General features: G+C 31.5%; 1 protein-coding gene across 2 annotated transcripts in view; it reads left to right on the top strand.

Moving 5' to 3' along the window:
• LOC134690923 (WASH complex subunit 2-like) overlaps positions 1-27,388 on the top strand; it is a 58,707-nt gene that overhangs the window by 26,706 nt on the left and 4,613 nt on the right. Inside the window, exons 19-32 of one of the 2 annotated variants that reach the window (XM_063551098.1) lie at positions 428-530; positions 2,176-2,267; positions 3,251-3,332; positions 4,055-4,174; positions 6,049-6,168; positions 15,067-15,126; positions 15,658-15,889; positions 19,056-19,316; positions 20,535-20,684; positions 21,255-21,503; positions 22,013-22,077; positions 23,329-23,400; positions 25,053-25,178; positions 26,395-27,097. In XM_063551098.1, coding sequence (XP_063407168.1) covers positions 428-530; positions 2,176-2,267; positions 3,251-3,332; positions 4,055-4,174; positions 6,049-6,168; positions 15,067-15,126; positions 15,658-15,889; positions 19,056-19,316; positions 20,535-20,684; positions 21,255-21,503; positions 22,013-22,077; positions 23,329-23,400; positions 25,053-25,178; positions 26,395-27,097 — 2,435 coding nt within the window. The remainder of the gene's footprint in view (positions 1-427; positions 531-2,175; positions 2,268-3,250; positions 3,333-4,054; positions 4,175-6,048; positions 6,169-15,066; positions 15,127-15,657; positions 15,890-19,055; positions 19,317-20,534; positions 20,685-21,254; positions 21,504-22,012; positions 22,078-23,328; positions 23,401-25,052; positions 25,179-26,394; positions 27,098-27,388) is intronic. The other variant, XM_063551099.1, reaches the window with a different exon arrangement.

The raw sequence follows: 27,388 nt of genomic DNA, 5'->3' as shown, positions 1-27,388 counted from the left end.
CAAATATACAAAATTTTGACATCATTTTACTCAAAAAGTCATGAAAGTAGCACATGAAGGAATATTTTTTATTACATATTTGATTTAATCAGGTAAAAAATAGCATATATGCAAATTTTCATGAACTTGTAAATACAGGATCAAAACTGTATGGTATGCCCTTAATATACAGTCTTTGACACTACAGATTTGATAGGATATTTAGGACTGAACTATTTCATGTATTTAGGAACATATTCAGGTTGAGTTCACATAGAGAATGCCTCTTAAATTAAAAAAATACAATATTTTGCCATAAAATTTGCTTGGCAAAAAAATATGTGTGACCCTAAAATTTTTGATTGGGAAATTTGTAAGAGTCACACCTCCACTAAATTCACAACCTAGATTGTTGCCTAATTAGTTGTATCTAATTATAATATTTCAGTAAATCAAAGGCCAAACCAGCAAGTTCTTTGTTTGCTGCCGATGATGATGATGACCTATTTGCAAGTACTAAAAGCCCTGTAGGAAAGGCTGCACCACAAAAAGTAAGTATGTCTAATGAAATATGCCAGGATAATTTTAGTCAAATGTTGAAACAGTATTATGGTCTGCACCAAAATCTTGGTATTATGCTTAGTCCTGTATTAAGATACATTAGGGAATGGGAGGTGCTCTAATTAACAAATTGTTCATGGTTGCATTTTCTTTTACAATTTTGTAAGAATTTTAAGTAATTTGAGTAAAATAAAAATTTTATATTATAGGTAGTTGGGGTCATACAATAAAAAGCTGAATATTATGTAAATTAGGAAAATGGCGTACATGTGTACAAGTTACATAATTCTATTTCACCTGGGATATGCTATTGACACACGATTCCTTATTTTTACACGGGACTTTTATATATATTTTAATAAATTGTTGAGAAAGAGGTACTTTTCATTCATATTTAATAATTATTGAACATCACGCACAGTTTATTATTTCTGTCGTGTCCTTGTTTGTGAAGTAAATGATAACGATCACATTTTGATAAACACATAACAAACACATCTTAGGCAAAATATAATATCAGATTCATAAAATAAACAAGACAACAAGAAGAAACATGTTTTATTTGACTATAAAAGATCGTTTTATTAATAAAATGAAACATTTCTGTACTGAAATTTTCTTAAACTTCGTAATGGCGCAACTTCCGGCTTCATTTCCTGTCAAGAAAAATATGAAATTATTTCAAAATATTCGATTGTACATGGTTTTACACATTTTTCATAAATATTCCTATCCAATTAGCCGATATATTCTAATAACCGATATTCGATTATCCGATGTATTTTGACTGAAATGTATAGGGAATGGTTCGGTGTTTTGAAATAATATTACAATAGCCAATATATTCGTTTAGCCGATATCCGATTAGGTGGAGTCTACTGTAGTTGTTTTCTTTTTGTGTGAAAATAAAGATACCTCATACTCACCTTTAAAAAATAGATATTCTTTGTGAAAGAATTAATTATAGATTATCGTTGATTATCTTAACGAGATTGATTTTCTCGCTAGAGCTGGTACAGCGAAAGTGAGAAAAGCAATCGAGTTGAGATGACCAATGATAATCTGTTTATCGCTATTTTACCTGTGACGACGTTGTCAATTTCAATGTCAATTTCGTTAGCAACGCCACGTGGCTCCTTAGTTTCTAGCAATAATTTTTCCATATCAAGCGAGAAGCATGATATGAAAATTATCACAAAAAAAGATCAAAGGAAAAATGCACAAAATAGCGATAATGTTAAATATTTATAGATTATCTTTGGTTATCTCAACGAGATTGATTTTCCCGCTTGAGCCGGTCATGGTGAAAGCAAGAAAAGTAATCAAGTTGAGAGGACCAATGATAATCTGTTTATCCCAATTTTACCTATGACGATGCTGTCAATTTCATTAGCATTGCCACATGGCTCCTTAGTTTTTACTGATAATTTAACATCTCAAGCCAGTAGCATGATTTGAAAAATTATCACAAAAAAAAAGATCACAGTAAAAATGCACAAAATAGCGATTATATGTACGAGGTTGCAATAGAAGGTGATATGGATTGTAGGGAAAGTGGAGTACCAGATTAACATATGACTAACAGTTATTTTCACTCATTTCACTTTGTACTATGAGTGTTGTTTTTTTTTATAGAAATCAGTAGAGTCTAAGGCCAGAGCTGGATCCCTGTTTGATGATGACGAGGAAGAAGATTTGTTTGGTGTACCAGCAAAACCAAAAGAAAGGTTGGATATTTTTTTATGTTGTGTTTTTCATTAGGCCACTCAAAAAAGTAATTAAATGAACATCTTTGTGCAGTTATAACTTCCTAAACATAGTAATTATACATACTGTGGATTCATTGATAATCGTTGGATACCAATTTTCCTGGATTTCGTTGGTACATGGAAACCACGAATTGGAAATATTCAGCAAATTGGAAATGTTCTAAAGGAATGTATGCAGACTTTGCCAAAACCACAAAATTAAATATCCATGAATATGCAAGTTTTCTTCAAACCATGAAAATTGGTATCCACGAAAATAAATGAATCCACAGTCGATAGGATATCAGGACCTCCCATACTATTTGTGTTAGTATCATACTGTACAAGCAGATTCCAGTTAACATTATGCAACAAACTTCCAAAAGTCTAGCATTATCAACTATTGTAATTGTACTTATTTTCGCGGTGTATTCATTTTCACGAATATCAAGGTTGGTTTATTATCGCAAAAAATAAATACACGCAAATCTAAATCAAACCTTGCAATAATTAAAACATCCTGAAAATAAATACCTGGTAAAGTGTTAAAAAAAAAAATCTCGCGAAAATAAGTACCCGCAAACAAAAGTACAAGTACAGTATCATCCTCATTCACAAACTATTGTTAAATGCATTGTATGTAATCTGTTAAATATATATACCTGCAATTTTTTGTTTTTTTTGTTTGAATACTGATTATCATATCCTGATTGCTGTCAAATCTTGAATTTTTGGCAAACATGAGTTGAAGTGTGTTTTTTTTATATATATACCAAGGTTATTGGACAAAAATTATGCAGTCCTGTATAAATAAATTCAAGAAGGTTGGTGTGATATTTTTTTTTAAATCTGGTTTCAATCAGCATTAAAGCAGATGTATTGGGCAGATATTGCTCTCATAGCACCAAGAATCAGGAAGTTTTGTGAAATATCACTTGTTAAGATGGTTTGTATATTTTTAGTGAAAAGAAAAAGCCAGCTGGAGGTGTATCATTGTTTGGAGGAGCAGACATCTTAAAGAAGAAAACAGAGAATGAAGTTAAGGTAAAGAATAAAGTCACATGAGCAAAAGTATTTCAAGAAATAATAAAGAGATGTAATTTTGTTTTTATGATCCTTGCATGCTATGAGATAAAAGATGGCTGCTGCAGACAAACTAAGAGAGCCGTGGTGTAGTGGTTAGTGCATCGAACTACTAACACAAAGTTTCCTGGTTTGATTCCTGTTCGGGATGAAAATTTCAGGAACTGAATTTCTGGCTCTCCCTTGACACCATTTGCGAGTATGGTCTTGAGGAAATGATGATAGTCTGCCGGAAGGGGACGATTAATGGCTGACCCGTGTTAAGAGAGAGTCATATCTCTTGCACCTTAAAGACACCCTTGTAGATTTTGAAAAAGAGTAGGCTTATGCCGCTACAAGGCAGCACTCGTACACGTAAAGTGGAAAGGGATTAATATAAGTTGCAAAAATGTTTCCCAATCCACTTTATGTAAATATGTTTAAATTAACTAATAACAAACTAGGATGGAGAGTTGTTTCATTGACACTTATACCACATCTTTATATATCTAATAACAATTTATTTATCAATGACATTTTTTTTCATGGACAAATTATAATACATTAAAAATGTGCTTTGTGACCAATGCAGTAATGTATTTTATGTTTTTATTACCTCTTTAACATTGATCCTGTTCAATGTCAATACAGTTTGTTTCCTTGTTTTGTGACAAGGATATTGATTTATTATGTGTTTTAACCAGGAACCAGAGAAGAAATCAGAACCAGTAAAAAGTCCTCCTGCTAAGACCACTCTGTCATTATTTGATGATGAAGATGAAGACCTATTTGGAGAGAAACCAGCACTGCCAAAAGAAACAAAGGTACATATATATTTCTTTGTTTAGTACATATTTATAGATTAGTGATGGTTTTAAAACAAGGAGTTTCTCAGGTATAGTCTATTTGAATGATGAATTATCTCCCTTTATTTATTGTCTTATTCAAGGATGAATTATCTCCCTTTGTGTATAGTCTTGTTGAAGGATGAATTGTCTCCCTTTATCTAAAGTCTTAGCTTGTTTTCGGTGTGAGCCAAGGCTCCGTGTTGAAGGCCGTACTTTAACCTATAATGGTTTACTTTTTAAATTGTTATTTGGATGGAGAGTTGTCTCATTGGCACTCACACCACATCTTCCTATATCTACTTATTATGGATGAATTATCTCTCTTTATTTATAGTCTTATTGAAGGATGAATTATACCCCTTTATTTATAGTCTTATTGAAGGATGAATTATCTCCCTTTATTTAAGGTCTTATTGAAGGATGAATTATCTCCCTTTATTTATAGTCCTATTGAAGGATGAATTATACCCCTTTATTTATAGTCTTATTAAAGGCTGAATTATCTCCCTTTATTTCCATCTGTCAAACAAATTCTAAAATGAGATAATTTGCTTAAAGTCATCATGTTTTAAGAAAATTCCTTTTTCTGTGTTGATGTTTTAAATATAACTGTGTATGCCTCCGCTAAGGGGGAATGAGGTTTTACCCTTGTCCGTCTGTACCTTCATAAATTATGTGCGTATGATCATCCCGAAATTGGCTCAGTTCTCTAACTTTAGTTTGCCTCAACCAAATGTTATGAAACTTGTAGTTAATGCTTATTACCACAAATCACAGATAATTTTTGTGGTGTCACTTTTACCATTCTAGAGTTATGCTCCTTTACTATGTTTACAAAAGCAGTTCTCTAGCTTAAGTTTGTGTCAACCAAATGTTATGAAACTGCTTTACAATGTTTATTACCACAGAACTTAGATCAAGTACGAATTTGAGTAGTGTCATTGTTATGTCCGTTAATACTGTTGTATAAAAGTGGGGTATCACCTTTGTCCTAAATACACATTACTCATTTATTAGATATCTAGGAATTTTGCTTTTCAGTGTGAAACAAGGATCAGTCTTGAAGACCTAACCATGACATACCGTATAATGGTTTACTTTTATAGATTATGACTTGGAGGGAGAGTTGTCTCATAGGCATTCATACCACATCTTCCTGTATCTATTTTAAATAGAACTCAGTCAATACCTATAACTGCTCAATGAAATGGATTTGTTCTACTGTTAGGTCATATTATAGTATGATAATTTACATTTTTATGCCCCACCTACGATAGTAGAGGGGCATTATGTTTTCTGGTCTGTGCGTCCGTTTGTCCGTCTGTTCGTTCGTCCATCCCTTCATTCGTCTGTTCGTTTGTCCATCCCGTCGTTCGTCTGTTCGTTCGTCCATCCCGTCGTTCGTCTGTTCGTTCGTCCATCCGTTCGTTCGTCTCCATTCGTTCTTCCGTCTGTTTGTTTGTCCATCCGTCTGTCCCGCTTCAGGTTAAAGTTTTTGGTCAAGGTAGTTTTTGATGAAGTTGAAGTCCAATCGACTTCAAACTTTATCCACATGTTCCCTATGATATGATCTTTCTAATTTTAATGCCAAATTAGAGTTTTTACCCCAATTTCACGGTCCACTGAACATGGAAAATGATAGTGAGAGTGGGACATTCGTGTACTGAGGACACATTATTGTTTCCTTCTGTATACACAATAGTTCTGGAAGCAAATAGGAGTTGATATTGATACTATGAGCTGCCTACCCCCCAAAAAAGGAAATACAATGTATGATCAGCACTGGGTAAAAAGAAATATCAGTTACAAATAGGTAACACCTAATTCATATTAATTTTATTCCTCATTAGGTGGAGAAGAAGACAGAAAGTCAGAAGAAGAATAAGAATTTGTTTGAAGACGATGACCTTTTGTTTGGAGAGGAAGAACAACAGTCACCAGGCGTGGACATCTTTGGATCTCCTCCAAAAGTATGTGTTTTCATTTTTTTAAATTTATTTCAAAGATAACATAGTCTTGCAGAAGGTTCCATTCTTTTCCTTGGCTGCTAAGTAGCTTAGATACAATTGGAATAAAATATAGATTTGTCTACAAGTATCTGACAACACTTCATTCTGCTTTCTGTTCTTATGAATTTGCATCTGTTGAGCTCCGTGACCTTCATATTTATGGGTTCTGACCTTCTTAACAGTAGTAAGTTACATGTGAGAGACTTGTATTTTTGCAATTTCTAATGCCTTAACATATTCAGCTGATTATCTGTGTCCCATTGACACATTCCACATATAATTTTTGGGGGGAGTAGAGATTACCTAATCCAATCATACTCAATTTTATAAGTTTTGATGTGGACATAGTAGGTTGATATTTGCTTTTAGTTTAATTCACATTAGAAAGGATTTACGTCCAAATTTCAATTCTTATTTGAAAATGTAATGCGCGTCAAATTTGCTTTACCGTCCTAAAGACATTAACTTTAAATTAGAATTGAAACAGAAGAGTATGTGAACGCGTTTAGCAAATTGGATTCACATTTATTTTGAATTCAATTCGAATAAAATACACTTGTGAATGAGGCATTAATTAAAGAATTGCCAACATGGCAGCAAGTAATGTTTTCTTCCCTATTGTTTTAAAACACCAATGGTTTAATGGTTTTCATGGACTTCAGGAAACCTGTATTTTTGAGGATATTTTATTTTGTGAATATAAAAAAATCCTTCTGTTTGACTGAACCAGTACCTCTTTCTGTTAATAAGCATAAGACATCCATGAATAATATGATATTTGAACATATGTGGTATGGGCTTTGTTAAATCAAAATGGTGACCTATAATTGTTAATTTCTGTGTCATTTAACTTTTTTGGATTCAAGCGTCACTGATGAGTCTTTTGTAGAAGGACAACGTGTCTGGCGTAAATACAAAATTTAATTCTGGTATCTATTTGAGTTTATTTGGTCTTTTGTGGAGAGTTGTCTCATAAGCAATCATACCACATATTTTTTTTTATATATGTATCTTATAGTTCCCTTAATTTTTGTAAGATTTGTGTTTCACTGTTTTCATCAATATCTTAAATAAATTGGTAAACATTATCATATAAATTTTGATAGAACTCTATAAAGAAGGATGCCAATGGTACATTCAAATTCATAAGTCTAAATTAAACTGACAATGCCATGGCAAGCAAAGGAATAAGATAAACAACAAAATACAAAATAACTTGGAAAACCAAAAGTTGTTTCAGCAGCACAAAGCCCACCCACATCTAGGGGTGATCTCAGGAGCTTAAGATCTTGCTCTACTTGTGGCACCTATTGCTTAAATAAGTACGATGCTTTTTATCTTATATTGGTATCATGTTGTCGTCAATGTCATCCGAGACATTTGGTTTCTGGACAATAACTTTTGTTTAAGTAAATAGAAATCTATGAAATTTAAACACAAGGTTTATAAATACAAAAGACAGTTTGGGGTTTATTTTGGGGTTATAATCCTAACAGTTTTGGAATAAAGAGCCAAAAAGGGGCCCAAAAAAGCATTTTTCTAGTTTCCATTCAAAAACTTGTGGAATGTTGTATTGATCTCTGTGAAATTTTACCACAAGTTTCAGTACCACAAAGGAATGGTTAGGGTTTGCTTTGGTTGTGGTGGTGGAGGGGGGGGGGGGGTTATGGCTTAAACCGTTTAGGAATTAGGGGCAAAAACGGGGGTAATAAAGGTTTCCTAAGGGTTTCCTAGTTAATGGACAATTACTTAAAACAATTTAAAAGCAGTGTAAGGGATGGGGTAATCCAAAGTATGCTTTTAAATTATGTAAATTATGTAAATTATGCTTTTAAGTTCATGAAGTTATGTAAATTATGCTTTTAAGTTATGTAAATTATGCTTTTAAGTTATGTAAATTATGCTTTTAAGTTATGTAAATTATGCTTTAAAATTATGTAAAAAGAAATGTTGTTTTGTATTGGGATGATTAGCAATTATGATGTATTATAATTGGTAATAATTATTATGGTTGCAAACCTCATTGGGTTATTAAATTGAAATTATGACCATATCTTGAGGGAAAGAGTTTTTTTGGAAAAAAGGGGGGATACATGAAAAAAATGGGAGGGGGGAGGGAAAATATATATTCTTGAAATATTTATTTTCATTTGCATTTGCATAATATAAAAAAGGAGAGAAAGGGGGAGGGGGAAATCTCAACAGCAAAGTCCCTAGTAAAACAATTGGTGTGTCTATTTTGGTCATTGCATAGATTCTATTAAATTCTAACATTTAGCAGTCAGATATAAGTTGTTTGGGATTTCATTTTTGCCTTTGATACAATTGGAAATATAATGAAGGAAAAGTATACTGGTTAAGTTTTGTTCAAATGTTTGGTATAAGTGTATTGACCTGTGACTCATTGACATTTACAATGATTTAGAGCAGAAAAAGGGGTGTTTACAGGTAATAGGACCATTTTAATAGCAGGATCCTTGTTAGGCCAAATAAAAAAATATGTGTTTCCAATTTCCCTACCTGTCCTCTATTTTAAGCTGAGAAATAGCCTACCTTAAAGTTTTTTGGGTCATTTTGCAATAGCTTTTTATAGTCAGAATTTCTCTCCCATAGACTCAATGTAAAAAAAAATGTAAGAAAGAAAAAAAATCCTTACCTACCTACCCTATTTTTTAAAAAGATGTAATAGGAAACACATATATGATTTGATTTAGCCTTAATAGTTTCACTTTAAGTATGATATAGTATACATTATTACATTTGATATGTACTAAACTCAGTTAAAATCAAACATATAACAGGATAAAAATACATTAAGAATATTATTTGGAGAATTATGGAAATATTTTTACATGAATCAATGGTATGTCTTTGAAAAGGGAATTGTTGAAAATATAGAGGTTGAGAGTTTAAAGTTTAAAGTTTTCATATGGAAATTGATTTCACCAAATATCAGTGCTAATTTTGTAATTGTAAATATTTAGTTATGGACAGTTATTTTAAATTTGTAGTGCATTTCTTTTAGACAATAAATTCAAATTAAAAATGGCAAATACTAACTTGTATACTGTACTACTATTGGAACAGATATAACAACATTGTAGAAAAGGCTACCTGTGAGCTCTATTGTTTTTTGGGTGATATTTAATAACTCAAATTATTGTCAATTATAAGTTATGGGGGTTTTACAATTCTGTTTGACAAATTCAGACATTACGATAGTGTAAATCATCTATTTAAACATTAGGTTTAAAGTGACTTATAGGTCCAACGGGCCGGGTGTAAATTGATTTAACTACTGTATTCTTATTATGTAATATTATATATACTACACATGTCACTATAATAAATGATATACTTACTTACTTACTTACTTAAACAAATTGTCCTATCTTTAAGACGGATGAAAATGAAGATTTTTAAAGAAGAAATTGTGCCTCCCTTCCTCCCCGTAGTTGTGTTTAAAGTACATTTGTAGTTTAGTGTAAATTACTACAATACCTGTCAAGTGTGTGCAATCCGTAAAGATTAAAGTAGAGATAAAATGTCACTAAATTATAAAATACCTCATCATATCTGTCCCCCATTATAATATATATAGAAATATGAATAAAGGTCAAAAGCCTTTTCATGATGTATTTTATAACACCTTGTCTGAAGGTATATTTTAACCTAGGATATATATCATAAGTTGATTATAAATATTTATCTCTCAAAATTTATTAATTGTTATTTTCAAATAGCATCCAAATTTAATATAATTTTAGTCAGAAATCTGATTTTTAATATATATATTTTTTTATAAATAGGTACATAGTATAATATTATATTTTATAACCTGAGAGCTCATTGGAAACTCATCAAAACAGTATTAAATTCAGATGCTTTAATAGTACATAAGTAAAGATTTAAGACTAGTTGTTAGGTAATTTATTGTATCCAGGCAGATAATATGAAGTATGCACTTCCTTTGTGATAATTTTTTAACACTAATTGTCTTGTATCAAAACATCAACTGATATTTACAACTTGTGCATTTAAAATATTTTTTTTAAACTGATATTTATAATTTATGGACCTAAAACGATATATAGCAGAATTATATTTTTTCTACACCAGTTAAGTACGTACTGTAAGTTTTTTAATAAGGACTAGATATAAATCTTTATAGTTATGTACTTTTAAAAACATCTGATTAATTTACTGTTTTGTTGAACTTCCAATAAATTATCAGATTATTAAATAGTATAAGTATAATACAATGAAGGCCGTACATTGACCTATAATGGTTTACTTTTATAAATTGTTATTTGGATGGAGAGTTGTCTCATTGGCACTCATACCACATCTTCCTATATCTATATAAGGTGGGATCTGAATACACTCTTATTTTTGATGTCACAGTTTTTGTAAAATGTCAAAGTAGCCGTTTGTATTAAATCATTAGTTTATGATATAGTTATTGGTACATGTATAATAAAAACTTTTTTCAACATCTGTTGAACATTTTAATGGCATAACAATGTTTATGTATAGTGAGTTCTAAAGAACCAAAGAAGTTAAACCTATGCTATTGAATACCATTTTTTTAGCTCAGCTGACCTGAAAGGTCAAGTGAGCTTTTCTCATCACTTGTCGTCCGTCGTCCGTAAACTTTTACAAAAATCTTCTCCTCTGAAACTACTGGGCCAAATTCTACCAAACTTGGCCACAATTATCCTTGGGGTATCTAGTTTAAAAAAATGTGTCTGATGACCCGTCAAACCAACCAAGATGGCCGCCATGTCTAAAAATAGAACATAGGGGTAAAATGCAGTTTTTGGCTTATAACTCAAAAACCAAAGCATTTAGAGCAAATCTGACAGCATTTAAAGTGTTGATTAAGTGAAGATCTATCTGCCCTGACATTTTCAGACGAATCCGACAACCTGTTGTTGGGTTGCTGCCCCTGAAATGGTTATTTTAAGGAAATTTTGCAGTTTTTGGTTATTATCTTGAATACTATTATAGATAGAGATAAACTGTAAACAGCAATAATGTTCAGCAAAGTAAGACCTACAAATAAGTCAGCATGATAAAAAAAATTAGAGGACCCCTTAAAAGGAGTTATTGCCCTTTAAAGTCAATATTGAACAACTTTTCGTCATTTTTGTAACTTGTATAAAAATCTTTTCCAAAACTACTTGACCAAATTTAACCAAACTTGGCCACAATCATAATACTAGGGTATCTATTTTAAAAAAAGAGTGTCTAATGACCCCGCCTACCAATGAAGATGGCCGACATCAGTAAACACATTAACAGGTGAGCGACACAGGCTCTTGAGAGCCTCTAGTTTTTTTTTGTTTTTTTTTTAATACAGTTTTTGTTTTGAATACAAATTTTGTTGTGAATACAGTTTTTGTTTTGAATACAAATTTTGTTTTGAATACATTTTTAGCTCACATGGCCTTTCTCATCACTTGGCGTCCGTCGTCGTCGTCTGTCGTCGTTAACAATTTTTCAAACATCTTCTCCTCTGAAACTACTGAATGGATTTGAATGAAACTTAGCATGATTGTTCCTTAGAGTACCCTGCACAAAGTGTGTGCTTTGGTTTTTGAGCCATCAAAAAACATGGCCGCCGTTACTTAAAATAGAACATAGGGGTCAAATGCAGTTTTTGGCTTATATCTCAAAAACGAAAGCATTTAGAGCAAATCTGACATGGGTAAAAATGTTTATTAGGTCAAGATCTATCAGCCCTGAAATTGTCAGATGAATCAAACAAACCATTGTTGGGTTGCTGCCACTTAATTAGTAATTTTAAGGAAATTTTGCAGTTTTTGGTCATTATCTTGAATATTATTATAGATAAAGATAAACTGTAAACATCAAAAATGATCAGCAAAGTAAGATCTACAAATAAGTTAATATGACCAAAATTGTCAATTGAACCCTTAAGGGGTTATTGTCCTTTAATGACAATTTTTCACAATTTGTTCATCATATTTGCTAACTTTAAAAAATCTTCTCCTCTGAAACTACTGAATGGATTTGGATAAAACTTAGCATGATTGTTCCTTAGATTATCCTGATCAAAGTGTGTACTTTGATTTTTGATCCATCAAAAAACATGGCCGCCGTTACTTAAAATAGAACATAGGGGTCAAATGCAGTTTTTGGCTTATATAAAACGAAAGCATTTAGAGCAAATCTGACATGGGGATAAAATGTTCATTAGGTCAATATCTATCAGGCTGCTGCCACTTAATTGGTATTTTTAAGGAAATTTTGCAGTTTTTGGTCATTATCTTGAATATTATTATAGATACAGATAAACTGTAAACAGCAAAAATGATCAGCAAAGTAAGATCTACAAATAAGTCAATTTGACCAAAATTATCAATTGACCTCTTAAGGAGTTATTGCCCTTTAAAGACTTTTTTCACAATTTGTTCATCATGTTGACTACTTTAAAAAATCTTCTCCTTTGAACTGCTGTATCAATTTCAGCCAAACTTAGGCTAAATTAGTTTCAGAGTTTCAGAGTATCTAATATAAATTTTATATTTCATTTCCTTGTATGTCAAGAAACATATAGCTCCTATGGCTAAAATAGAACATAGGAGAAAATGATTTTTTTTTGCTTTTGAAGAAAATAGGATGATTCAAAGAACATTTAAATAAATTGAAAAGCCAAAATAATCATTGATGAGAGATTAAACCAAAAAAAATCAGGTGAGCGATTCAGGCTCTTGAGAGCCTCTTGTTTGTTTTGAATACAAATTTTGTTTTGAATACAATTTTTGTTTTGATTTCAAATGTCCTAGGATTTGGATTTGGATTTAGAAAAAAGGAAGGGGTAGGATTTTGTATGTTTATTCTGAATATGACAGTTAATGTCAATAGTATATTCACATTTCATCCTATTGCATGTCCATCTCCAATTAGTAGATGTTTCGAACATTTTTTGGTAAAAGGGGAAAGGGGGGGATGGGGTTGAGTTCTTCTTTTCTGATTATATGTTACTCATAATATCAATAGTATTTACATTTATTTTTATTTTCTTATGCATCTTCATGTTCAATTAGTAAACGTTTCAAGCAGTTATATGTTTTCAAATCTCAAACAGTTTCGAATTTCATCTTGTGTTAAGAGCTTAGTACTGCATTAAATGATGAAATTTAATGCTTGTTTTTAAGTAGATTTGTGAAGTAGTATAACATTTGATTTTGTATGTTTTATGAATGAATCTTAGTGATTTATCTGATAAAAAACAAGGTACACACCTCAGGTAGCTACTAATTATCTGATACTGATTAGGAATTAACGAGCCTCAATACAGACTTACATCTGGCTCTGCTTTACTATACAGATACGATCCTCATTCAGCACTGCTGCTAATAGCTTTATCAGTAACATAAACAAAAAGTTGTAATCTACAGCATCATATACATGACCAGATCTGTGCTAATTGTAATATCAGTGTTGTAAATATAACAAATATTAGTGTCAGTGGTTTACACATGGTTGTGGATTTATTGAACACATATTACAGGTTTGTTTTACGTGCCTCATTTATTTAAGTGAGAATGTACTTATGAGTTACAATTTTCTTTTGTAAAAAGTTTGTTGGATTTTAAGTTTGGGGTTAGGATAGTTGTGGCTTAAACATCTGTCTGTTTGTTTGTGTGCTTAACAATTGCAACCATTGAGACTAATAGTGCACTAGCATCAGTTTTTAACTTTAACTATACATAGTGGTTAGGGGGGATGTATGGTTATAGAATTTACACATATCTGATACAAGTATAAGGGTGGGGGTGGGGTGGGGAGTAGTGTGTGTTTATCCCTTTTTGAGCTTACATAAAGATATATAGTTCTCTGTGATACAGCCTTTTTGAGTTGGTGGGGCTTAAAAGAAATATCAATCAATCATATTTCAAGTGTTTTTAACAAGACTATGGATAATTTGTAGATTAATAATAGGGTATATTAAAGTGCTTGTAATGCTCACCCATAATTTAATCATTTCCTCTTGATTAAATTATGAATTGCATTGCTTGTATTGTAGGTTTGCTGTCACCTTGAATTTTACATTTGATAGCAATACACATCACTGCACATGAAAGTATTATATAAATAAAAATATATATATGGGTTATATGTAATTTGACGGAAACCAAGTTAACTACAAATAATTAAACGAGGCATAATGCATGGTAATGAGTTCAACATTTAGTCTTAATTAGACATGTAGGAGCCAGCTAAAGCCTGCCTCCAGGTATGGGTCTTTCTTGAAGTGTTGAAGACCCATAGGTGGCTTTTTGCTGTGTTCTGATCTTTGGTCAGGTTGTTGTCTCATGTGTCTCTTTGACACGTCTGTCAGTCCGTCCATCTGTCAGTCTGTCCGTCCCATGAATATTTTTCATCGCATTTTTCTCAGAAACTACAAAACAATGATTTATGAAATTTGGTTTCAGGGTTTATCTAAGTCAGCTATACTGTGTGATGCGTTTTCAGATTGATCAGTTGACAACTTCCTGTTTACCGAACACTTGTATGATTTTACACATGATAGCCAAGTTGAAAATTTTCGTCACATTTTTCTCAGGAACTACAATACAAGGATTTCTGAAATTTGGTTTCAGGATTTATATAAGTCAGCTATACCGTGTGATGCGTTTTCAGATTCATCACTCGACAACTTCCTGTTTACCGAACACTTGCATATTTTTACACTATTAATATTATCCACTTGTGGGGGGGGGTATCATCAGTGAGCAGTAGCTCGCAGTTACTTGTTATTACTTTTAGATGTCCTATTGCAATCAGGTTATTTTGATTACAAATTCTACCAAAACTTTTGTTTTTCAGATAAGTGAGAAGAAAGGCAGTATAGTATCAAATGAAGAACAATCCAGTCCTGTGACAGAGGTTTGTTAGATAAGCACCGTGAATTATCAAGTATTTGCATTGGTTTTACTAATACAAAAAAGTGATTGTACTCATACTCTTTTTATGCAGAATTTATGAAATAAATTATATAGAAATAAGAAGATTTGGTATGAGTGCCAGAGAGAACTCCCCATCTAAGTCTTTAAGTGTTAAAATTAAACTGTTATAGGTTAAAGTACAGCCTTTAACACAGAGCTTTGGCTCATACATAACAGAAAGCTATGAAGGACCCTAAAAATAACTAGAGCAAAACCATTCAAACATGAAAACCATTGAACAGTGAAATCTATATGAAAAAAAAAAATCAAAAATTAGGACATGTGCACAAAAATGTTTTAGACAGTTTCTGAATTTTCAGTTAAGCATTAAATTTATTATGTCATTCAGAAAAAGAACTTAACAAACAGACCATAATAAAGACTTTCTGTTCAATCTTAACGTTTTTGTCTACAAGCTTGCTAAACAATAGAATAAACTTCTTAATTAAAAAAATGTAAATTCTTATTCCAGGAAAAAATGGCTACCTCCCCACCCAAGAAGAAGCCAGTAGGTGGTGTGTCCATGTTTGGTGGTATGGATCCAATGGCTGCCCTCAAAAACAGAAAAAGGTCAGAAAGTTCAAAGGAGAAGGAAGAATCTAAACCAGAGGTCAAGGTTGAGAAGGAGAAGCCTAAAGTCAAGGTTGAGGACAAGCCTGAGATGGATGCAGACAACAGACCAGTTCCTCCTTCCCCTCCTGCAGGTAAATATAGATTCATACAAATTCAGAAATTTAAAATTTGATTTTACCTTTGTGATGAGGGTGGTAAAGGGGGGTGCTTGCATGAAAAAAATGTGAAATAAGACATAATATCACGTTGAACGTGAAATAATTGCTATGATGAATGTTGCACGAAAAATAAATACTTTTATGTGAACCTTTAGTGACTGAGTCACTGTCTTCTTTTTATTTTAACCATTTATTTTACTTGATATTCCCGATTTACTATACATATTTATGATATAATTGGTTTATGACTTTTAAAAAAGTTGTTCTTGACAATCCCTGCAAAGTATTTGAATTTTATTTGAAAAATACCAAACACGCAAAATAAGACTTTGAAAATCACAATGCAGGTAAAATGAAATAAGCAGAACACGTTGAACGAGGCACCCGTCTTGCATGACTGAACGTCAAATAAAAAAGTAAAAACACGTTCAAAGTGAAATAAAAAACGGTGATCACGTTGCACGAAAATAAACCTTTACCACCCTCTGTGATGTTTTCCACTACAATGTATTTAGTTTTTAGCAAAAATTGTTTTTCAGCTAATCAAACAGAAAGTTATTATTCTTGTACCTCTGAAAAAATCAGATCTGGCAAGCTGGTTTTTATATCATTACAGTAAAATTTAGCATGGATGAAATTAAAAAAATGAAATCTCAGACTAAATTTGATTATATTAACTTGTACCCGACATACTCCTTTAATTTGCCCATGTTGTCTTAAACTATGACTGTCAAACTCCAATCATCTTTATTATACGACCGCAAAGGAGTAGGGGCAATAAGGCCCTTCTTTGGCCCAAAAATTACTGCAAATTTAAAAGTTATCACACATATTTTTAAATTACTGAAAACTTGACCTAGGTATAAGGTACTAAGAAAAACAAAACAAATTTGACATTTGAACAAGTTACTATGGCATCAAATCATCACCAAATTTGCATATTATGTTAATTTTCGTGATTTTCCTTGTTTTTTCATCAAATTTTAAGTATATTTTAGATTGAAAAAGTATGTGCGCACCCAAGAAACAACTTTATATTTGGTGAGATTATGCCAATAGTTATAATAAAGCTCTTGTTAAATTATTTTGTTGTTTCTCGGCTGCGCAGGATGTTTCCTCAATGGAAAAAATGATAGAAAACTGCATAAATTTTGTATTTTTCATCGTTTTTGTGAAAACAGTACATATTATGACGTAATTGTGACGTCATCAGATAAAAATCTTTCTGTTTTTAATTTATATTTCTTGACCCTATGCATTTCTAAACATTATGTGCCAATTTGAAATGGTTATCAAACATTTTATTTTCTTGGGCCAAAACTAGGCCTTAATGCCCCTACTCCTTTTGAAAAAATATCCGTCGTATATTGCTATCACGTTGGCGTCGTCGTCGTCAGAATACTTTTAGTTTTCGCACTCTAACTTTAGTAAAAGGGAATAGAAATCTATGAAATTTTAACACAAGGTTTATGACCATAAAAGAAAGGTTGGTATTGATTTTGGGAGTTTTGGTCCAAACATTTTAGGAATAAGGGGCCAAAAAGGGCCCAAATAAGCATTTTCTTGGTTTTCGCACTATAACTTTAGTTTAAGTTTATAGAAATCTATGAAATTTTGACACAAGGTTTATGACCACAAAAGAAAGGTTGGGATTGATTTTGGGAGTTTAGGTATCAACAGTTTAGGAATTAGGGGCCAAAAAGGGACCCAAATAAGCATTTTTCTGGGTTTTCGCACCATAACGTTAGTATATGAAAATAGAAATCTATGAAATTTAAATACCAGGTTTATGACCATAAAAGGAAGGTTGGTATTGATTTTGAGAGTTTTGGTCCCAACAGTTTAGGAAAAAGGGGCCCAAAGGGTCCAAAATTAAACTTTGTTTGATTTCATCAAAATTGAATAATTGGGGTTCTTTGATATGCCAAATCTAACTGTGTATGTAGATTCTTAACTTTTGGTCCCGTTTTCAAATTGGTCTACATTAAGGTCCAAAGGGTCCAAAATTAAACTTAGTTTGATTTTGACAAAAAATGAATGGGTTGGGTTCTTTGATATGTTGAATCTAAAAATGTACTTAGATTCTTGATTATTGGCCCAGTTTTCAAGTTGGTCCAAATCGGGGTCCAAAATTAAACTTTGTTTGATTTCATCAAAAATTGAATAAATGGGGTTCTTTAATATGCCAAATCTAACTGTGTATGTAGATTCTTCATTTTTGGTCCTGTTTTCAAATTGGTCTACATTAAAGTCCAAAGGGTCCAAAATTAAACTAAGTTTGATTTTAACAAAAATTGAATTCTTGGGCCTCTTTGATATGCTGAATCTAAACATGTACTTAGATTTTTGATTATGGGCCCAGTTTTCAAGTTGGTCCAAATCAGGATCTAAAATTATTATATTAAGTATTGTGCAATAGCAAGTCTTTTCAATTGCACAGTATTGTGCAATGGCAAGAAATATCTAATTGCACAATATTGTGAAATAGCATTTTTTTTTTAGTTAGAGTTATCTTTCTTTGTCCAGAATAGTAAGCAAGAAATATCTTATTGCACAATATTGTGCAATAGCAAGATTTTTTTTTAATTGGAGTTATCTTTCTTTGTCCAGAATCAACTTAAATCTTTGTTATATACAATATACAATGTATATTCACTTTTTACTACCAACTGATAAATTAAAATAATCTTTACCATTCAGTGATAACAAGCAGTTTTTTACATCTTAATATTTTATGATGTATTTAAATGAGTAGTTATTGTTGCAAACTCCATTAGAATATTTTAATTGAGATTAGTTTTGGAATAAGGGAAAGGGGGATGTGATTAAAAAACTGGGTTAAATTTTTCTCATTTGAAATTTCATAAATAAAAAGAAAATTTCTTCAAACATTTTTTTGAGAGGATTAATATTCAACAGCATAGTGAATTGCTCTAAGAGAAAACAAAAATTTTTAGTTCATTAGAACACATTTATTCTGTGTCAGAAACCTATGCTGTGTCAACTATTTAATCACAATCCAAAGTTAGAGCTGAATCCAGCTTGAATGTTGTTTCCATACTTGCCCCAACCATTCAGGGTTCAACCTCTGTGGTCGTATAAAGCTACGCCCTGCGGAGCATCTGGTTATACCTTGCAGCTGGTGCCCTGTTTGATGAAGATGAAGATGACCTCTTTGGTATTCCAAAATCTGGATCAATGAAAGATAATATTAAGTCTTCGCTGATACCTGACGATGAAGAGGATGATATGTTTAGTATGCCAAAGCCAGGAACCAAGAAACCAGAGACAAAATCATCGTTAATGCCTGACGATGAGGAAACTGATGATATGTTTAGTTCCATAACAAAGAAAACTTCTGTGAAGGAACCAGTCACTGATAAAAATGAAAATTCCAAAGGTAATGTAACTTTTATTTTTACTAATATTTTAGAAGAGAGATATACCATTGATAGAGAAGCTTGGAGATAATGAACTGCTAATCTTAGTGTTGGACACAATTGCTTTGATTTTAAAAAGAAGATGTGGTATAATTGCCAATTTCAATGAGACAACTCTTCACATGAGTCAAAATATCACAAAAATTAACAACTATAGGTCACCGTTCGACCTTAAACAATGAACAAAGCTCTTACTGCCTAGTCAGCTATAAAAGGCTCTGGACTGAGAAATGTAAAACAATTCAAAAGAGAAAACTAATGGCCCAATACATGTACACTGTAACCTGTGTTAACATATACTTAGACTAAATGACATATGAATTTTACTGTATGATAATAGCATTAAAATTTACGTAAATTCCCTATTTTTCGAATTGGTTCTTAGCGGGCTGATATGAAAAGTTTATCACATGCTTCAAGTATTATCACATGCCTTTGCGTAACGTTATCGCATGGCATTCCAGTGATACTCTGCAAATTCCGGAAAATACACCTCAATGCTACGTTTTTGAGTGAAAAAACATTACAAAGTATTGTACAAACCAAATTTTAGATACTGAAAAGTGTATTGTGTAAAATGATTAAAACAAAATACAAAAAATAAAAAACTAAACAAATTATTAAAATATATGCATATTTTTAAAAGTTTCAAACATATTTTAGAAAGTTACTTAAAAAAAAATAGATGTTTGCCCAACAGTGTTCATTATGTACATTGTTGAATTTTTTTTTTTGTTGATTCTTCCACATTAAAATGTTTTTCTTCTCTGTTGAGACATATGATAGAAAGATTTGATATCGAATGTACTAAATTTGCGGTCCAACGTCCGTGAATTTTTTACTCTGTGAACTTCTATGTGGGAACCATGTAAAAGGATCAATGTATCAATCTGTTATGTTTCTCCATTGTTGAAGCATATGATAAAAAGATCATAACATGTCATTTTTCATATCACATGTTTTATCAGCCCTCGGTAAATATCAGCCCTCGAGCCATGCGGCTCTTGGGCTTATATTGAACCTAGGAATACTTAGGTGTTGAATTAGGCAGGATACAATATACCAAAAAAAGAAGTAAAAATAAATATGTTGCTGTGTAACAAACCACAATATGATGAAAAGTGGAAAGGGTTTAAATGATGTTATATGTTACAACACTGAGTATTTATATATTACAGATGATGATGATTTATTTGGTTCTAAACCACCAGCAGTACCAGAGGAACCAGTCAAACCTAAGAAACCAGTAGGGGGTGTGTCAATGTTCGGTGGAATGGATCCTATGAGTGCTCTGAAAAAGAAACAAGAAAAAGCCACACCACTGAAAGGTTAAAAAACAAATTAGCAAGGGGATATATTACTTTTGAATTCAAATGGAACAACAAAGAGCATGATTGTTTGTCTTTGATTTCAATGAAATTTTTCAGTCTACAGTTTTACTAAATTCCATTATTTTTCTAAAAGTTTTTGAAGTTATCTTACTATAAGTGCTGCTTAACCAATCTCTCAACAGGAAAAAATAGTTTTAAGTATAGGTTGGCAATTTCAAATTTAAACTTGTTTATATTCTCTTAAATGTGGAAAAATCTCTCACTAAAACAATTCTAATCCAGCTATTCAAATGGGAGATCTGAGTTGATTATATTCTACTATTGAATAATTAGATTTCCTGCTACGTTTGTATTAATAATGTTAAACAGGACTGTCCATTAAAGTTAACTAAATGTTTTATTGAAGAAATCATACAATAAGCATTGAAAGTTATGTTTTGGTATAATATATATTTTCTTTCTTTATAAGTGATGATATCTATTTCTATTTTATTCATTTCTATTCAATCTTTTTAAATGATTTGTATGGAGGCCAGGAGTTTAATAAAAGAATATTATTCATTATAGATTCCTTGTTTAATGATGATAATGAAGATGACCTATTTGCACCAAAAGAGAAGAAGGTACCAGCAAAACAGGAAACCAAGCCAGATGTGTCTTCTGCTGCACCAAAGATGGATTCCAAGCCAGTAGAAGACAAATCAGAAGAGTTACCTGCCCCTGTGAAAAAGAAGCCTCCTGGAGCTGTTTCCATGTTTGGAGGGATGGACCCATTTGGTGCTAATAAAAAAAAGACTGTCATGCAAAATGATAAAGGTTTGTTTTTAAAACACAATCAAAGAGTCATTTATATTAATTCTGAAAACCATATGACTCAGTTTGGCATATGTTAAAAAAACTAACTAATTTGAAATCAACATATTTTAAAATCTCAATGTATTGTGTCATTGTGGTGTTATACTTATTATCATTGGCTTATTTAGTGCAAACTTTGTAAAGTATTTTCTATAGATATCATTAGTTTCATGCTAACAAAGTTGTTATTCAATACACATGGTCATAATTTTGATTTTTTTTTTTTTAAAGAAAATGTGAAAGTTCTGCTATTGAAACTACTCTATGATATTATGAAGTTCACAAAAGAATATGATGTCATAAAGTTCACAAGTGAATGAAACTTTTTGAATTAAATAAGTAAATACATGTATGATGTCATCATTAAGTAAACAAGAAAAGTGCAAGCAACAGCCACAGTGTAGTAATTTACATGTCTTTTAATGAAGAAGGTTTTGAATGCTTTGTAACATGTAATAGTAATCTTTCAGATGCAGACAATGAGCTCCCTCCATCTCCAAATAATAAGGTGCTGACATCTCCTGATTCAGATGGGGTTAGTATTTTATTGGTATTAATATTTTAATGCTTAGATGTTGTGGTCTGATACGTTTTTTGCCTTTGTTAAATTGTTTTATTGCTTTGCTTGTATTTTTTGTTAATGCTAGGAAGGGGGAATTTTAACAATTTGTTTTTACATTATGCTTTGTAGGAGGTATTATCTATTAGGTTTTGCCAGTAATTTGCTACTAAAGGCTGTTAACTACAATTTCTGATGTCATTTCTGTCATTTCTGTCATTGTGAAATCTTATCTTTATTTGTTAAAATTAAAAGTATTATTAATATTATTCAAGACGAACATTATTCTATAAAAAAACAAGATGTGGTATGATTACCAGTGAGACAACTATAATCTATTTGTTTAGTTTATTTGCAAAACTCCTAGTCTTTGTCAAATTAGGAACACAAATGTGTATAATTCATAACAGAATCTCCTAACCTAATATTTTTAATGTTTCAAATTGGAAATATCATTATAGTTTGATTACCATAAAAATTTCCATGCCCAATTTCTGGTAAAAAAATCTTTTTCTGCTTATTTTTTGTGTTGCCTCAGACAAATTATGATAACTATCATTAGAGTTCAAGGATTCAGTTGGTCAGCTTTTGAAATGGTGAAATTTTGAAAATAAATTAGAATGTTGTATTTAAATGCAAACATGATGCTTTTATTCCCATAAGTTGTAATTGTTTTATTATCAATTCTAATAAGGAACAATATCAATAATAGATATCACCACCAATAATAAGAATAACTCTCTAAAACAGAAGGATGAGATATATTGCTGTTACATAGATATAGGAAGATGTGGTTTGAGTGCCATTGAGACAACACTCCATCCGACTGTTTGTGAGCATTGTGTTTCCCTCTAAATAACAGAGTGTTGTGTTTTAAGGGCATATGATACAGTAACAGGAGCATCCAAATATAGTTTTTGTTCTTTGCATATTTGCATATTTATCACAATATTTGTTGTTTCATCTGCATTTTGCTTTAAATATTGAAATATGAAATGTCATACATTTTTATATAAAAATGGAAATGAAAAGAAATTCTGAAGAGGCATACTTTTGTTTAAAAATTTTCACATAAAAATCAAATATATCTACTGTATCATATGACTTTACAGTGAAACATAAACATTAACTGTGTTGTGGTTTTATGCTTTTTTAATGCTGCTTACTTTTAAATGTATTATATAGATTTAGTTATTTTTAGTTTATGTTTTTTTATATTTTCATTAGCACAAAAAACCTGTAAATATTATATCACCAAGTTCTCCACCAAAAGCTGTTGGAAAAATTGGAAAGTTACAGGTAAATGACTGGAGAGTAAAAGTTATCTCCCCTTTTCAACTTTTCCATATATTTTGTAACCTTTCTAGATATATCCTACACAACCAGTGCATTACATATTTCTGCCCTTTTATAACCATTATATATATCACAATATATATTTTCAAAAAAAGCTTCATCAGGAATCACACTTCTTGTTGACTTTTATGCCCCATTTATCGGCATTATGTTTTCTGGTCTGTGAATCCCTCCCTCTATCCGTTCGTTCCTCCTTTCGTTTGTCTGTTCGTTTGTCCATATGAATGGCATCAGGTTAGATATAAAAAAGATGGGGTATGATTGCCAATGAGACAACTCTCCACAAGAGACCAAATGACACAGAAATTAACAACTATTGGTCACTGTACAGCCTTCAACAGTGAGCAAAGCCGATACCAAGTAGTCAGTTTTTTGGTCCAGGTATTTTATGATGAAGTTGAAGTCCATTCAACTTGAAACTTAGTACACTTGTTCCCTGTGACATGATCTATCTAATTTCAATGCCAAATAAGAGATTATCCCCATTTTTACAGTCCACTAAACATAGAAAATGATAGTGCGGATGGGGCATCCGTGTACTATGGACACACTCTGGTTTATTCTTTTTTTATGATGCAAAATAAGCTCCACCTTTGCCTTTTGTTCATAAAACTTTTTTCAGTACCCAGGAGTACAAAATTGGTACCCTTGAAAAAAAATTATCCACAGTATTTTGTTTATAATGTATTGGTAATATCAAATATCAACTAGTCGACACACAATAAAGGTCTTAATGTTGTAAGCTGTAGCAGCAAACATTACTACCTGATATTAGTTATTCAATGGATTTGAATAATCACTTGTACTGCTGCATGTATGTACAACTATTAGAACTGTTAATTCAGAATTGTGTTTAGATTGATTGTATTGATTACAGATAATTTGACATGCAAATAAAGACTTAAAAGATAAATTACCACCAAAAATATTGATAAATATCTATAATTTAGCATCAAACAGGTTGAAAAAATCTGGGTAAAAGCTTCACTAGTTTAGTTTAGTTTAGTACACTATATTGTACTATACAATTCTGTAGGTTTGGTCTGCATTTCACAAAAATGTTTAACCTTGACAAGTTGAAAAATCTAATAAATGGTCAACTAATGAATTATGACATCTAGGTTGTATCTTAGTAAAAGATATGAAAACACCTTTAGAGATGTTTGTTTTATTCTAGAGACGGCAAAGGTATCAAGAATCAATACATTATATTCATTGAATAGAAGTGGTAGAGATATAATTTTGTATTGTTAATCAATTTTTATTGATATTTCTGGGGTTTTTTACAGAGTTATCGATCTTTTCAATGCAAATCTTCATACAAATTATAAAATCTTGATTTTTTTTATTTTTCCTCTAGTTAGATTTTTCTATGTTTATTTGGGGTATAATTACGCTAAAGATAAAAACTTTAAAATCTTTTGTTGCAATTAACTTGAGGTTAGGGTTAAATTTATGCTAGGTTGACTGGACTATTGGTTATGGATATTTGATCTTTTGTGAATGACACATTTGCCTGAAAATCAAACAGTGCCTAAATACAATAAAATATACATCTAGTAAAAAATAAATGTTACTATAACCTTGTATTGTAGATGAATCTTGGTATTAACCCTGCAGCATTGTTACCAGGTGCAGCTCCACCTACTGAGAAACTTGAACCTGAGGCTATAGGGTTTGACAAGCCAGCAGAAGTAAAAACATTACAAAGTGCAAATAAGGTATGGAAGGAATAAAGTACTGTAGTCTTAAATGTTGGTTCATTTATTTAACTTCTGTTCAGATAAACTATAGTCAATAAATGGTTTGTTCTTTGGTAGTTTGAAAATAAATTACCTGACTTGCAATGTACTGAAAAACTCAGCAGGTCTATAGCTTCTTGGGCCTTCAGTGGTTCCAAAACCCTTCAAAATTTTTTTTGACTCGCTCCGCTCAGCAAAAAATGTTTTACAATATTTTTGAAAGAAGTTACATAAAACCAAACTTTCATACTATGTACGTATGCAATACATGTATATTGGTTGGGAATACAAATGATTCATTTCGTGTAGAAAAGTATAAAAACTTAATCTAATTATACCAATTGTCTTTTATAATATACTATGTATTTGTGTTATGTTTGTCCTGTCTTGCTATGCATTATCTTGATATGCTTGTATATATTGTCCTATTGTCCTCTTGTACACAAGTATGTGTCTGAGGTTATGAATAAAATCTTGAATCTTAAAATTTCTGCAGGGGATAATTATTATTTTTGATTAAATGATACACACAATAACTTGACTATACATGTATTATTCATAATTAACAAATACTTTAAAAATTGTATGTTTTCGAATATCATAAATATAGTTGTGAAAATGAATAATCAGTCCCTTGCCTTAATGAAAATGAAAAATGTTGCTTCAATAGTGCAGAAAATTAATAATCTGTCCTCTCAGTTTACAAAAATAAATAACCGATCAAAAACAAATCCTCCTGTCCCCCCACCCCTTCCAGAATATCAAACGGTCATCCCCTAATACTCTCTGCCAGATATATTTTCCATTGTGTCATAATGTAAAGATAATGAACAAAAATACATGTAAACCTTAAGAAATAAAGTAATTTCACTGCAAATTATAAGAATAAAGTTTTAGGTTATGTGAGTCATTGGAAAAAATCTTCAATAAATGCATCTTTATCATCATTTACCTGCAAGAAAAACTTTATAACCTCAGGTGAAAAGGAGCCCTGCTCACTAATGATAATTTGACTCTTTTTATAAATATCATAGTATATGAACAAAATGAAAATTACAACAGGCTAAAATAGTAGGCCTTTTGATTAGTATATAAGTTCAGTGTAAAAGACTAAATATATAATATATTTTTCTTTTTGTGCATGTACTTTCTACTACAGTGTATTATATCAGAATTCTTGGCTTCTGTTTTGTAGGATAGGGCAAAAATACAGACCAAAAGACGACCACCAAGTCGCCACAGTCGGCATTTCTCACCAGAACCTTCCTTCGACATTAGTCCTCCTCCTGTTGTTCCTGAAAATGATAGAGTCCCCCGTCCGACCTCTGACCTATTTGGTAACGAAGACATGTTTAGTACATCACCTCCGAAACCTGCCGCTGCTGCACTGCCTAAAACAAAAGAGGAGGACTTTAACACGAATTCACCTTCGAAATCAAAAGAAGATACTCAAAGTGCAATAATTGACAAAAGTGATGACATTTTTTCATCGAAATCAGAAACAAAGAAAGTTGAAGAGTCAAATGACATTTTTTCAAAGCCAAAAGAAACAAAGAAAAATGTTATTACAAGTGAAGAAGATATATTTTCCACAAAACCTAAAGTGCCAAAATCAACTAATTTTGATGATGATTTATTTTCTGCAAAAACGCCTGTCCCTAAAAAGACGGAGAAGAAAGAAGATATCCTGAATGATGATGAGGATATTTTTGCATCTACAAAGAAAAGCAAAACGAAACAAAAAACAATTTTTGATGATGATAATGATATATTTGCCTCTTCGTCCATTAAGGACACAACAACTACACCAACCCCTGCCACAGAGCCACCTGTAGCCACAGCAACCACAAGTACAGATGATAATATATTTGAAGATTCATCTTTAAAACCCCAAAATGGTGAGAAGAAATGTTATAAAGTTTAAATGATATCCATTAAGTACATGTACATGTATGTTAAGTTAATGTGGAGATTAGGTCTATGAGACAGCAGTTTAATATTTTGTGCCTGTCATTTGTTTTTTGCTCATATACATGTACTGTGAATTCACTATTATTCGTTGGGTACCAATTTTCTTGGATTTCGTGGGTACAGGTGAACCTTGAAATTAAATGTTCAACGGATGATAAATTTTCTATAGGCTTATATTCAGACTTCAGCAAAACCACAAAATTAAATATCCACGAATA

This window comes from Mytilus trossulus, chromosome 11 (assembly GCF_036588685.1).
Source record: "Mytilus trossulus isolate FHL-02 chromosome 11, PNRI_Mtr1.1.1.hap1, whole genome shotgun sequence".
Taxonomy (NCBI): Eukaryota; Metazoa; Mollusca; class Bivalvia; order Mytilida; family Mytilidae; genus Mytilus; species Mytilus trossulus.
This window is presented reverse-complemented; position numbering and strand designations above follow the sequence as displayed.